This window comes from Sminthopsis crassicaudata, chromosome 4, assembly GCF_048593235.1.
Source record: "Sminthopsis crassicaudata isolate SCR6 chromosome 4, ASM4859323v1, whole genome shotgun sequence".
Classification (NCBI taxonomy): domain Eukaryota; kingdom Metazoa; phylum Chordata; class Mammalia; order Dasyuromorphia; family Dasyuridae; genus Sminthopsis; species Sminthopsis crassicaudata.
In genome coordinates, this window is record NC_133620.1 from 287,464,160 (window position 1) to 287,476,757 (window position 12,598).

Consider the following 12,598-nt stretch of genomic DNA (forward strand, 5'->3'; position numbering starts at 1 on the left):
TGCCTCTACTCCAGGGACACAATGTCTTCTTGCTTTCTAGCCCATTCCTTTTTTTATTAAATGAGAAAGGACTTGATTACAGTCAATAACAAATCTGCTAATTTAAACCCCTTCATTATTCTCAGGTCCTTCCATACATTTGTAAAATGGAAGACTTACTGCTCCTCAAATAAGGAATTTAAGGAATCAGCCAACAGGTTGGAGTAGCAGGCTTTTCTTTACTCTTAAAATCCAAGTGGCCTAAGACTTAAGCTCACTTTAGTCATTTTGGGATACCTAGGATGAGAGCTACTAGATTGAGAGGATTTATAACTGGACCACCTCCAAACCTAATGCCATTCCTACTCACTCTTAGGGAGTACGCTCTATTTTGGGACAGTCCTCCTCACTGAGGAGTTCTATTAAATAACATGTTCTTTTCCTATCTCTGTGCTCTAAGAACTCATCCTAAACTATTCTCCTCTCTTGTGCCACTCTTCTTCTCCCCCCCCACCCCAATCTCAGAACTTTAAGATAACAGAAAGGAATAAGAGAGGAGTGAATGAAAGAACAAGGAAACTTTGGCCAAGAGTATTAGGGGGAAAGGCTGTGTGAAAAGCAAGTGAACTTCCATTAAGAAACATTTTAATCTAATTGATGATGTTGTGTGAAAAGCAAGTGAACTTCTATTAAGAAACATTTTAATCTAATTGATGATGTTGTAATAATTAAGTGATACACTACATCAGGGAGGACAAGATTGCTATTGATTACAAGGCATAAAGAAATAAAGTTTAAAGAAAAGCATTTGGTTTGACTAGGGAAAATGATCCTAAATTATAATCACTACTCTGAATCTTTGAACATCTATGCACAATTGTGTCAGATTAATTGCTACAAATTTTATTTTCACTGATTATAACAATAAACTCTTCTTGTACACAGGGTCTTCATCTGTCCTTACTGAAGCAGTCCAGCTGTCCCTTCACAACTTTTAAAAAGAACATCCATAGGTAGTATACACAGAAAGTGTTTGGCAAAGTCCAATAATTAGAAATCTTCTCTCTTGGGATTTCCCAAGAAAAAAGGACATGATCAGGTTATCAGGCTCCTGGAATTGAGCAATAATGGATTTCTGGAAATATCCCCTTGTTCCAACGTAAAAAATTTGGTGTTGGGACACAGTAGACAAAATCGCTTGTTCTTTGTGCAGCACATTACAATCCCTTCCCTTCCTTTGCTCCATGTGCTGCCCACATTAAGCCTCCTCCCCCTTACCTGAATAGCTGCTGGAAGGAAGTGAACTCTCCGGTTCCCCATTTTGGTCTGGAGCTCCTTCTGCCACTGTCACTGCCACTTCCTCTTTCTCCTCTTTTTCCCTGATCTGAGGTACTTCCTTTTGTAGCTGCTCCATGGTTGATCACCCCTCAGTGCCACGCCTGCCGGCCCTGTCATAGTTCTGGCATCATCTGTATCTGTTCACAGGTAGACCTCTACAGGGGGCTTCCTGTTAGCCTGAGGAGAGGAAAAAGAAATAAAAGCTGGGCAGGGAGAATGGCAGATCGGCAAGGCTCTATTCTCAGGAGACTGTATCCCAATTCTGAAATGTCTCAGAAACAAGTAGATAACTGAAGAGAAACAGTGACAGGACCCTTGCTCTTATTAAGGCAGGACTAGAGAGAGTTCTTGAACTTATTCTCATAGTTATTAGTTCTTCCTTCACATTCTTTGTCATTTCCGCCTGTTGATGGTAAATTGGTGACTTTGGAATTTAGAATAGCTTTACTGGCCAGAAAAGTCTATCTGTTAGCTTAGGAAGCTAGCCATCCTCTCCTTCTGCCTTTTCAGAAGCACCTTTCCCATCCATCAAACTGGGAAAATCAGATCTCTTCAGAGCTCAGTTTAATCCCAGTGAAAGATTCATGAAGTCATTTGCTTACCATGGACTGATGGCAGGTATTTCAAAATATGAATATAGAACTTGAGAATCTCATGATCCCATATCCTGAGAATTTGTGGGATTCAAGGTTATGATAATTATTTCAACCTACTTAATTTTTTTTTTTTTAAGTTCAGAAGGAGATTTGGAAACAAACAGCATTGCCTTCACAACCAGCCTATGAAGAAGGTAAAATAAGCAGTATTTATAACCTAATTGGCAGATGAGAAAAAATAAGCTCAAAGAAAAATAAATGCAAAGAATCAAGATTTGAACCCCACTATCCTCCCATCAACTTGTTATAGAACAAGAATTTGTCAGTTTATACTATATAGCCTAATACTTATTTTTTCTAAACCTATGAGGAGAAAAGTATAAGCACTATGATTCCCCCCCCCCCCCCAGAACTTAGGGAAGAAAGATAACTTGCCTAAGATAATGTAACTAAGTATCAGAACTAAGCAGAACTAAGATTTGAATTCAAATCTTTCTGAGTCTAAAGCAAATGCCCTTGTCATGAAAAGGAAATTATATAAATTTATATTATATAATATGTATATAATTATATAAATAATTACAAATGTATATATATATATATAATTATATAAATATAACATCATTAGAAGAGCAGTTCACCAGATTTTATCATAGTCTAAATGATATTTCCCTTAAGATCATTCACATCTTTTTGTTCTGATTTCCTGATGATTATATAACTTTCTAATTACTAATTTAGTTTCCCCACTGTCTTGATACTGGAGAAGGTGACAACTTGAAAAGTAGGCTCAGATATATTGGGTCCTGCAAAATTATAACCCCTTTAATGTAGTGTTTTTTTTAATTTGCATTTTTTAATACTCCCCACTTTCAACCACTTCAGTAATTAACTGGCTTTGTAATTTATAATAAAGTTTCTTGTCAGTTTGGCTGGTATCACTTAGCTCTAAGGTAATGAGCATCAATCCAAGTGAGTTTATTTAAATAAACTCTATTTTCTGACCTTGCAAAGTTGAGGATCAGCCTTAGGGTAGTGATAATCCTGAGGTTATTCCCAACAATGTCCATTCTAAAAAAGCTATTACCTATCTTTATTATAAAGGCAACAATTTAGCAGATCTAGACCAGTGCTGCCAAATCAAATGAAACAAATTCCAGTTGGCCACAGATTGATTTTGTTGTTGTTGTTGAGGCAATCAGGGTTAAGTGACTTGCCCAGGTCACACAGCAAATAAATGTCAAATATCTGTAGCCAAATTTGAATTGAGGTCGTTCTGATTCCAAGGCCAGTGCTCTATCCACTGCCAAACAGAATTATGGATTTAGAAAACTATAAATTAACATTATATCTATGTTGTATTACATTTTTACTTTCTTTTTAAAACATTTCCCAATTACATTTTTAGCTGGTTTGAGCTTTATTCTGGAGTTTTGCCCAGCCCATGAGTTTGATGCCCCTGGTCTAGATGACCTTGCTAGAGGACTGAGCATATCAGAACATCTTTTGGGTAAAGGCTCCCAGAGTGATTCTAGAACTCCTAGCTAAGAGTTCTGGCCCAGTGCCAAGAAGCCTGTTTTCCTCTCCAGATGTTTGTGCCAGCTATGCTTCCTTGAAGCCTCCAACACAGCTGGGGAAGTGGCTTCAGACTGGGGGACAAAACCCCACAGATCTTGGGTTTCTTAATACTTATATTTAACTGTTGTGTTGCAACCTATGTCTGGGTTTTACCAAAAGCTATTCATTTTTATATTCTCTTTGTTATTGCTCCACCAACCACCAATTTACACACAATGGTAATGGAGAACTGAGGCAAAATGAAGTGTACAATCTCACCAGTGTCTCCAGCTTGCTGAACCTGGGAGAGAAATGACAACCTATACAAAGTCCCTCAAACTACACACGAACCAGATCCAAACCTGTTTTCTTAAGTATCCCATCCTCCTTCCCATAACTGAACTCCTCCCTCCTCTTCCTCTCCTCAGCACACTCACCAAAAACAACACGCCCTTGCACAAGCTTCAGGGTAGCATGACAGAAAGAGCCTTGGTCGCTGTAGCCTCCTAAGAGGGCTCAGCACCTCCATCTCATTCTGGTTCAAGTTTCTACGCCCTCTCCCTGCCCCATAGCACCACTTGGTAGTCTAGTATCTCCTGATCATGCAAGCCACACCCCCCCAGCAGTGGCTCGCTCCCTCCCTCCCTCAGAGTCAGTACAGGCCTAGGAGGACAGGCTGAGTGAGGGCTACCAGGCAGCCTGTCGGAACAGAGAGTGAATTCTCCAAGGAAGGAATTTCCTGCAAAACAAACTCCCAGGCTGCCTCGTTCCCTAAATACAATGAGGAATGAGAAGAACCACTGCTCTGGCCCAAGTTTCTGCCTCATCTTTGTTTATGTTATTCTTTATGCCCAGAATTTTTCCCTGTTTCCTAACCCCTTTTTTCTTCTTTCCCCTAGTGGAACTTTTAAAAGTCCCATTCTTTAAAATTGTGAGAAATCAATTATTTCTCTTATATTTGGTAACTTATTATTGAATCAGCATACTTTTCTTTCTCATCCAGAAATTAACAAGTGTGGGAAATCTCTCTAAGAAAATTACTCATGCCAAGATCTAATTAGGCTGTAAAAAAATTTCTAAGTTTGAGCTAATGGATATATTCCTGCCCATTGTTTCTTTGGAACAGATCTGAGAAAATGTTGATTATCCTTATTAAGATAAGTGATATGGAGATTGATGTCTCTTTGGCCAGAATTTGAGTGACCTAAGTCACATACCCAAGACTGCCTACCTGCCATTGTGTTAACTAACCAGAATTGAATAGGCAATGGGGAATAATTTCTCTTTGAAAGGCACATAAACTATAAGTATTAGAGATCTTTGGTCTAAGAGAAATGGCCAAATGCCATTTTATTAATCCTTTTATGTATTGACCTTATTAATAAAAATATTAAATTACCCAGAAACTACATCTTTCCAACATCTTTAATACCCACAAAATCACAACCTCTCCTATGAAACCTTCCTTGACTCATTTAGTTGGCAATAACTTTTTTCCTCCTGGACCTCACATAGCACTGTTTATATAATATTCTGTATTATTTTCTATTATAATTATACCTAACATATCATATCCCTGTAATAATTCTATGCTTCCTGAGGGAAGAAACTTGGTCTTATCTAAGCTTTATATCTTCTTAAAACCTAGCACAGTATTCCATATACAGGATGCACTTAATAAATATGTCAAATGAAACTGACCTTCTAATCCTCTGAATGCTGCAAAGGCAGATAAAAGTCATAGACACAGCTCCCTTAAATGCTCATTTATGCTACAATGAAAAGTAGAAAAGATCTTCTTTCTTGCCTCCATTACCACTTAGATCATATATCTGTATATGTCATTATCCTCTCCTTCCCACCCCTTACCCTATCTCCCAACAGAGGGCAAGAAGTATAGTATTCCATCCTGATATACATCGCTAAATCCTGCCTAGGAGGCTTACTTCTAAATGACTTTTTATTTTCAAAATATGTGCAAAGACAGTTTTCAACATTCATCCTTGCAAAATCTTGAGTCATGAATTTTCTGGTTTATAAGGTATATATGAGGTATATGGTATATATAAGGGAGCTGGGCTAGCTGACCAGGCCCCTTCCAGCTCTTCTACAGATAGGATCCTATTAAGGTCTAAGCTGAAGGGCCTCTATACTAGAGTGAGTGAGCAAGCACACAGAAAGACGCGGTTCTTCCAGACTAGGAGGAAAACACAGCCCAGAGCTGAGCTGGCCATCCCCATTCACGGCCAGTCAGCCTCATCTTGAATAGCTCACTACCTCCTCACATGTGGCACACCCAGAACTGTGGAAGCAGTAAGCTCCCCAGGAGCAGACTGCAGACATAAGGGGAGCACAGCCTGAGCCTGCTAAGGGGAGGGAGGGCAGGGATGAATGAATGCAAGGAGATAGCAACACAATGTGTCAGCATTACAGGTCTATGCCTCTGGGTTTTTAAGGAGGAGACTCTACCCTCAAGTACTCTGTAGAGGCTGGTTAGGGGAGTGGTAGGCCCCACCCCTGCCACTATTAAAAGTATGAAGAGGATTTGGAATTCATGGGAGAATGGAATAAGCTTCAGGTTCTCAAGAGGATGGTTTAGTAACAAGAACTGAGCACCTATCAGATGTAAGACCCTATAGGATAGAGTTGGGGAGGAACACACAGAGAAAGGCAACATGAAGAAAGTAGGAGAGAGATGAACTAGACCTTTCAGGATATGCAGAATATCTATCCTGGGAGAAATATGAAGGGCTTTCAAGGTAGGAAGGGCGACAGCTGGAATGGCACCGAGGTCGACAAACTTAAGTCAAGTCAAGTTTTAATACCTGTCAAAAGATTTGTTTGGCTAGATGGAGACTCAGGTTAGCAGGGTAGTGGGAGGGAGACTGGATCAGGCAGAAGAATATGGTCCTGGCTCCAGTTTTGTATCATAGGGTCAGAAGCAAGGATACTTTAAAATCTAGAATTAATTAAATCCATATTTATTAAGTGCCAACTACTTGAAGGAGTCTAGGCTAGGCATTTGGGAGTACAAAGATGAAATAAAACACAGGAACTTATAATTAAAAGTGGATGAAAGATAAGATATGCACCAAAATTAAGACAAGGCACAATGCAAAGACCAAAGGAAAAAGGTCCATACAGTAGTAAAAGAAAAGTAAAAAGGAAGATATCACTTACAGCTAGGGATTGGGGATAAAGAAAAGTCTGTAAATTCAAAGACAAAGACTAAATATCTCTTTTTACCATTAAACTGAAGCCAAGTGTTCAGGTGCTTAGCTGTTAACTAAGAGTTAGTGGAATAGATAGGATAAAGAAAAGTCTTCACAAAACTAGCGGAACACTGAAGAGTTAGGTCTGAGGAAAAACAAGACCTTTAACAGATGGTAAGATGTCAATTTCAGGCATAGGGGGCAATATGAGCAAAAAGTTTGGGTCAACAGATGACAGAAAAAGAACTGGGGATGGTTCAGGTGGTAGTAACACAATATGAAGAGAAAGGAGGATGAGCCAAAATTGGAATTGCAGGTTGGAACCAGACTTGTAGAAGGCCTTGAAGGCCAGGATCAGTCATTTATATAATATTCAGTAGTCAATGGGAAGTCAAAGGTTTCTGTTCAATATAATATAATATAGCAATATTATGATGGGAGGCACTGCTAAACTGCCAATCCACTGTCAATCCAAGGAGGGAGGCAGAAATGACAACACTCAGCAATCTGGCCTGGCTGAATATGCTTCAGGGATCATTAGATGGAAGGGGGAATTTTCACTTCACTAATGATGGGGATTTCACCTCACCTGCTATTTAGCACCTGCTTCTTAGTTGTATGTGTACACAGTTTAGCTGATATGTATGTGTACAACTTGATGATAGTATTTTCACACACAGTATTTAATTTGATTCTCATATTCTTGTGAAATATGAATTACATAGTAAAGGGGAAATAGGCTCAGGGAAATGAAGTAATTGATCATAGTTACATGGAATCAGATTGTGACTTGAACTTGGGTCTCTTTTGGCTGCTACCTCTCTCAATAGATGTTCAAATCAATAATTTAACTCAGGTGACCAGGGAGATGATAGATTCCTTATCTGTCAGTTGAGGTAATCAGTCAGGAATCTGTCACCCAGAGCAGAATTCTTTTGGAGTAGGATCACAATTCTCCTTCCCTGAAAAAATTATTCTCTACTACTTTCCCTTAAAGGTGACTTGGTCATTGTCACTTTCTTCCTTAATCCATCCAAGATCAATGGGTGTCCTCCAGCTTTGGTGAAAAGATAAAGGAAAGGGTGGCTAGTACTCTCCTAGGAAATGGTACCAATCTGATATTCCCATAGTCTCTCTGTTCCCTTCCCCCTCTTTCTTTCAATCATTAATCCAAGATGCCAGATCCAACAGCCTCCATCTAAGAAATGTGTCCTAGTTTTTCCAGGCCAATGACTCTTGAGTGCTCTCTCTATGTGCCAAATCAGGTCAATATCCTGCTGCCTTATCAGAGGCACAAGGTGCTTTGTGACCTTTCAACATTCAGGATGAATCCATACCAATGTGGTTACATAACTATTTATAATATCCTGAAAGCTAATACTGTAATACAGCAAATCCAGAGAGTATATATCAGATTTAGAACTGGAATAATCATGTAACCCATTTTACAGATGAAAAATTCTTGAAATGATAATAAGCCACATACATTGTTTTATAATCTAAAAAAAGGCTTTGCATCAATTACCTCATGTGAACTTCACATTAGGTATTATAAATACATAAACTGAGGCTCAAAGAAGGGACTTGCTCATGGTCACAAAGGTGGGGAATTAGCAGAACCCAGGTCTGACACCAGGTCAAGCTGCCTTTTTCTCTCCCCATTCAGGGAAAAAACGTCACTCCTAAAGATGAAATAGAAGAAGGTGTAGAAAGAAAAGATAACTCTGGATAAAGAATTCTTTGTAGAGATGAGTGAAGATCAGTGTTTAAAAAATAAAAATGACTTTGATGATCATCTATACCCCAAAAGAGGCTGCTTCCCCCTGTCCTGAAACACATCCTGTCTCCATCTTATAGCACTGAACCCTCACATGCAAAACGATACAACATTCATGCTTAATATCTTGTCATGCATGGCTAATTCTATATTCTTTGACTCCTGACAGAGAAGTATAAGCTACCACAATACTGGAATTACCATTTTTTGGAGGGTGGAAGTAGAAGATAAAACACATCAATATCCAACTCATGATGGTATTTATGATCCAAGACAAAGTTTGGGTGAGTAAGCAGCCAGATTTGGCCCTTGGGCTACATGATGACATAAACAATATGTCTTCTGGAGAGAGATGAATGGACACAGCAGTTGCTTACATCTTAAAGGGACGACTGGGAATAAAGTCACTTCTAAGAGGCTCAGGCAGCCATGCAGTGTGAATTCTGGGATCTGAAAACAGATGGAAATGATGGGGTGAGAAGAGATAGGTATTTGTTCTCAGGGATGGAAGGAAGAATATCACCAGGTTTCTTCTACATAGAACTAAAGGGTTTCTGCTTGAGAAGGGAAGATTATAACATAATGTGGCCTTTCCCTTTTCAAATACCTCTACCTATCTTTGGAGACTATTTTCCCCCTTTAGATTTCTTCTTGCTCTCTACTAGGAAGCATTTAAAAAAATAAATTCATTATTGACTTCATGAATTGTTCTTTCCCCCCCAATCTCCTAAGGAAAGAAAGAGTGTAAGAGGGGAAAAACAAAAAACAAAAAACAAACAAATCTTTTTCCATAGAAGTTGTCTCAGTTTTATTTCTAGGATGGTAGTTGTTATGAGAGATTCTCCCACTGTATTTGGCACTGATCACATCCAGACTAGATTCCTGTATCTAATTACTAAAGAAGGATAAAGGAATCAACTTATGGATATTAGAGCAATAGTAGGGCTAATTACAGAGATGTATCAAAGAGCTGGGGAATCAGAAGTCTGAGCAAAGAATGTTTGAGGAATTTCAGTTTAAAAAAAAGAAAGTTGAGGAAGATTTTTTTTTCTCCCACAGGGAAAAACAGAGGTTCAAGTTTGTTTTAAGAATAATATAAGACACTGGGTGGGTGGGTAATCAAGGTAGAGTTGGAATTTCCTTTTCTAGAAGATTTGAAAATAGAATAAAGCATTACCTTTGAGGGTGATTTATTAAGAATAATTCTGCCTACAGGCAAAAAGGATGGACTACATGACTTCTTGAGGGCCCTTCCCTACCTAGTGCTTCAGGATTCAAAGCATAGTGCCCCAATACTTAAAGGATAGAATACTGATGATAATCTCATGTTTTTTACCACAGCGCTTCACCTAATGCCAGTTGTGTTCAGGACAGAAAGAAGTCAAAATTGGAAAATCACAGAATCAAAATTTCAGTTAGAAGAGAATTCAGAAACTTTTAAGTCAAACTAAGTCCTGGAAAAAAATCTCCACTACAACTTATGTGACTCTTAGGTGACACTGATCACCTAATCTCTTGAAAACCTTCAATGAGAAGGAAGCCACAACCTTTAGAAATAGCCTATTTCATATTAGGATAGCTCCTATCTCTAGGAAATTCCCCCCCCCCCCACCTTTTCTCATTTTTCTTCCATGTGACCATTCTTTAGAGACTTGGAGACAGCTATCAGTCTCTTCCTTCTTTCAACTCTTCTCTTTTTCAAGCTAAATGTCTGCAGTTTTTTCATCTGATCCTTACTTAGCATGGACTCTTAGCACTTCACTATCCTAGTTTCCTCACTTTCCAGCTTACCAACATCCTTCCTAAACTATGCTGCCCGGAACTGAATATGATCCTCCACTTGTGTGTAGTGTGTGTAGGGTACACTACAGTAGGTCAATAGCTCTGGTTCCCTCAAGCAGGGATCCCATTGGCAATTTTGGTTTTCCTATCATAATGCTTATCTTAAATTTGTAGTTCACTAAACCCCAGATCTTTTTTTTTTTTCCTCCAAACTATTATTCATATATGCCTTTGTACTTGTGAAGGTTTTTTTGACCTACAGTAAAGGTTTGAGGAATCAAAAATGTGAGGAAAGGATAAAGAAATTAAGAGAATAAAGAGCTAAAAACCCTTTCTTATTCCTATAAATAAATTCTATTTTATTAACTTCAGTCTAATGTTCTGATCTGTCAAGATCTTTTGGGATCTCAATCTTGTCATCTAGTATACTATCTTTCCAAGCTTTGTGTCAATGACCAATTTGCCTAGGATGAAATCCATGCCTTTATAAAAACATTGATTAAAAATAATAAACAGTAAAAAGCTGAACAGATTTCCACTGGAAGTTTCCTTTTAACATGACATGGAATCATTATCTGAGTCCACTCATTTATTTAATTTTGAATCCAAGGAACATTCTGGTTATCTATGAACCATTTACCTCCTTTGTTTGCCCTGAGCAATTGGTAGGATGGGGGATAGACACTGAGCAGGCTCTCAAAAATCAGTTCTGGGGAAGGGATCAGTAGGTTCTAGTCAGAAGTGACATCATTAATTTGGAACTGAAAATAAAATAGAATTTCAAAAAAAATTTTTAAGTGATGTTATTTTTGAGGCTTGGGCAAACCAAAGACAGCACAGCAGGCTGTGAAAGGCAGAAGAGATGAGACAAGATGAGAGCAATATTGCTTGGAAGATTTTATCATGCAGCTGGTGAGAGTGGCCTAGGATATATTGAGCTGGGAAAGCCTGGGTGCCACTGTGGCAAGATCCTTACATTTGGAGTCACTATTTGGTTGTGGAAGAAGAGATATTGCTCCTGGCTAAGGAGGCTCATTGGCTATCCTCATTAGAAAGCAGAGTACAGAGCATTTAGAAGAAGAAACAACCTGGCCCATATTTGGGAAACTACCACAAAAACACCAAATACAAAGCTAAATGGTAATGTTCTAAGAACAGTATGGAATTGTTAAAAGCATTAAGAGAAGGTAGTGAGAAGCTCGGAAACAGAAAAAAGAGAGCTGCCTTGCAGATTTGAGGCAGGAAACAGACTCAGTACAACAACAACCTAGAGGACTGGAACAGTTACAGACTTTGGAAGTAACTGCTGTCTCTCCATTCCCAAGAAAAACTAGACTGAGTGGCAATGGGAACAAAATCTGAAGAGAGATCCCTTTGAGTCCTTTTCCTGCACACTAAGGAGCCATTGAGATTTTTTGTTATCCTTGGCCTTCAGTTTCCAAAAGGCAAGGCCAAATGAGAGGCTAAGTTACTACCTGCCATCTTTACTCACTGACTTGAAACAGAAAGATGAAAGCAGGAGCCCTAGATAAATCTGCCATCATAATGAAAGGAAGAAGAGAAAAAAAAAAATTCATTACACGTGGGATAGATAGTATCACAAACTTAACATCCTGAAACCTGGGGCTGTCATTCAGACATAAAAAAATTCTCTTTAACCTCAGAGGACAGAACCAGATCTATAGAAAGAGGCAAGCTTAGGTTTAATGTCAGGAAAGCTTCCAAATGATGAGAGCTAATCAAAAGTGGAACTGAATGCATCAAAAAGTAGTGGATTTCCACTTGGTACTGGCTAAGAAATAAACTAGTTGATCAGTGGAATAGGTGAGGTTCAAAGAACAATAACTTTAATAATCTAGTGTTTGACAAACCCAGCTTTTGGGATAAGAACTCACTGTTTGACAAAAACTGATGGGAAAATTGGAAATTAGTATGAAAGAAACTCGGCATTGACCCACACTTAACACCATACACCAAGATAAAGTCAAAATGGGTTCATGATTTAGGCATAAAGAATGAGATTATAAATAAACTAGAAGATAGGATAAGGATAGTTTACTTCTCAGACCTGTAGAAGAGGAAGGAATTTGTGATCAAAGAAGAACTAAAGATCCTTATTGATCACAAAATAGAAAATTTTGATTATATCAAATTGAAAAGTTTTTGTACAAACAAAACTAATGCAGACAAGATTAGAAGGGAAACAATAAACTGGGTAAACATTTTTACAGTCAAAGGTTCTGATAAAGGCCTAATTTCCAAAATATATAGAGAATTGACTCTAATGTATAAGAAATCAAGCCATTCTCCAATTGATAAATGGTCAAAGCTTATGAACAGACAATTCTCAGATGAAG

General features: G+C 38.4%; 1 protein-coding gene across 5 annotated transcripts in view; it reads right to left on the reverse strand.

Moving 5' to 3' along the window:
- PPARD (peroxisome proliferator activated receptor delta) overlaps positions 1-12,598 on the reverse strand; it is a 70,733-nt gene that overhangs the window by 15,147 nt on the left and 42,988 nt on the right. For 4 of the 5 annotated variants that reach the window (XM_074311182.1, XM_074311179.1, XM_074311178.1 and 1 more), the window contains one exon: positions 1,258-1,494. In XM_074311182.1, the coding sequence (XP_074167283.1) occupies positions 1,258-1,393 (136 nt within the window). In that variant the 5' untranslated portion in view covers positions 1,394-1,494. Of the gene's footprint in view, positions 1-1,257; positions 1,495-3,907; positions 4,046-12,598 lie in introns of those variants that run through there. The other variant, XM_074311180.1, reaches the window with a different exon arrangement.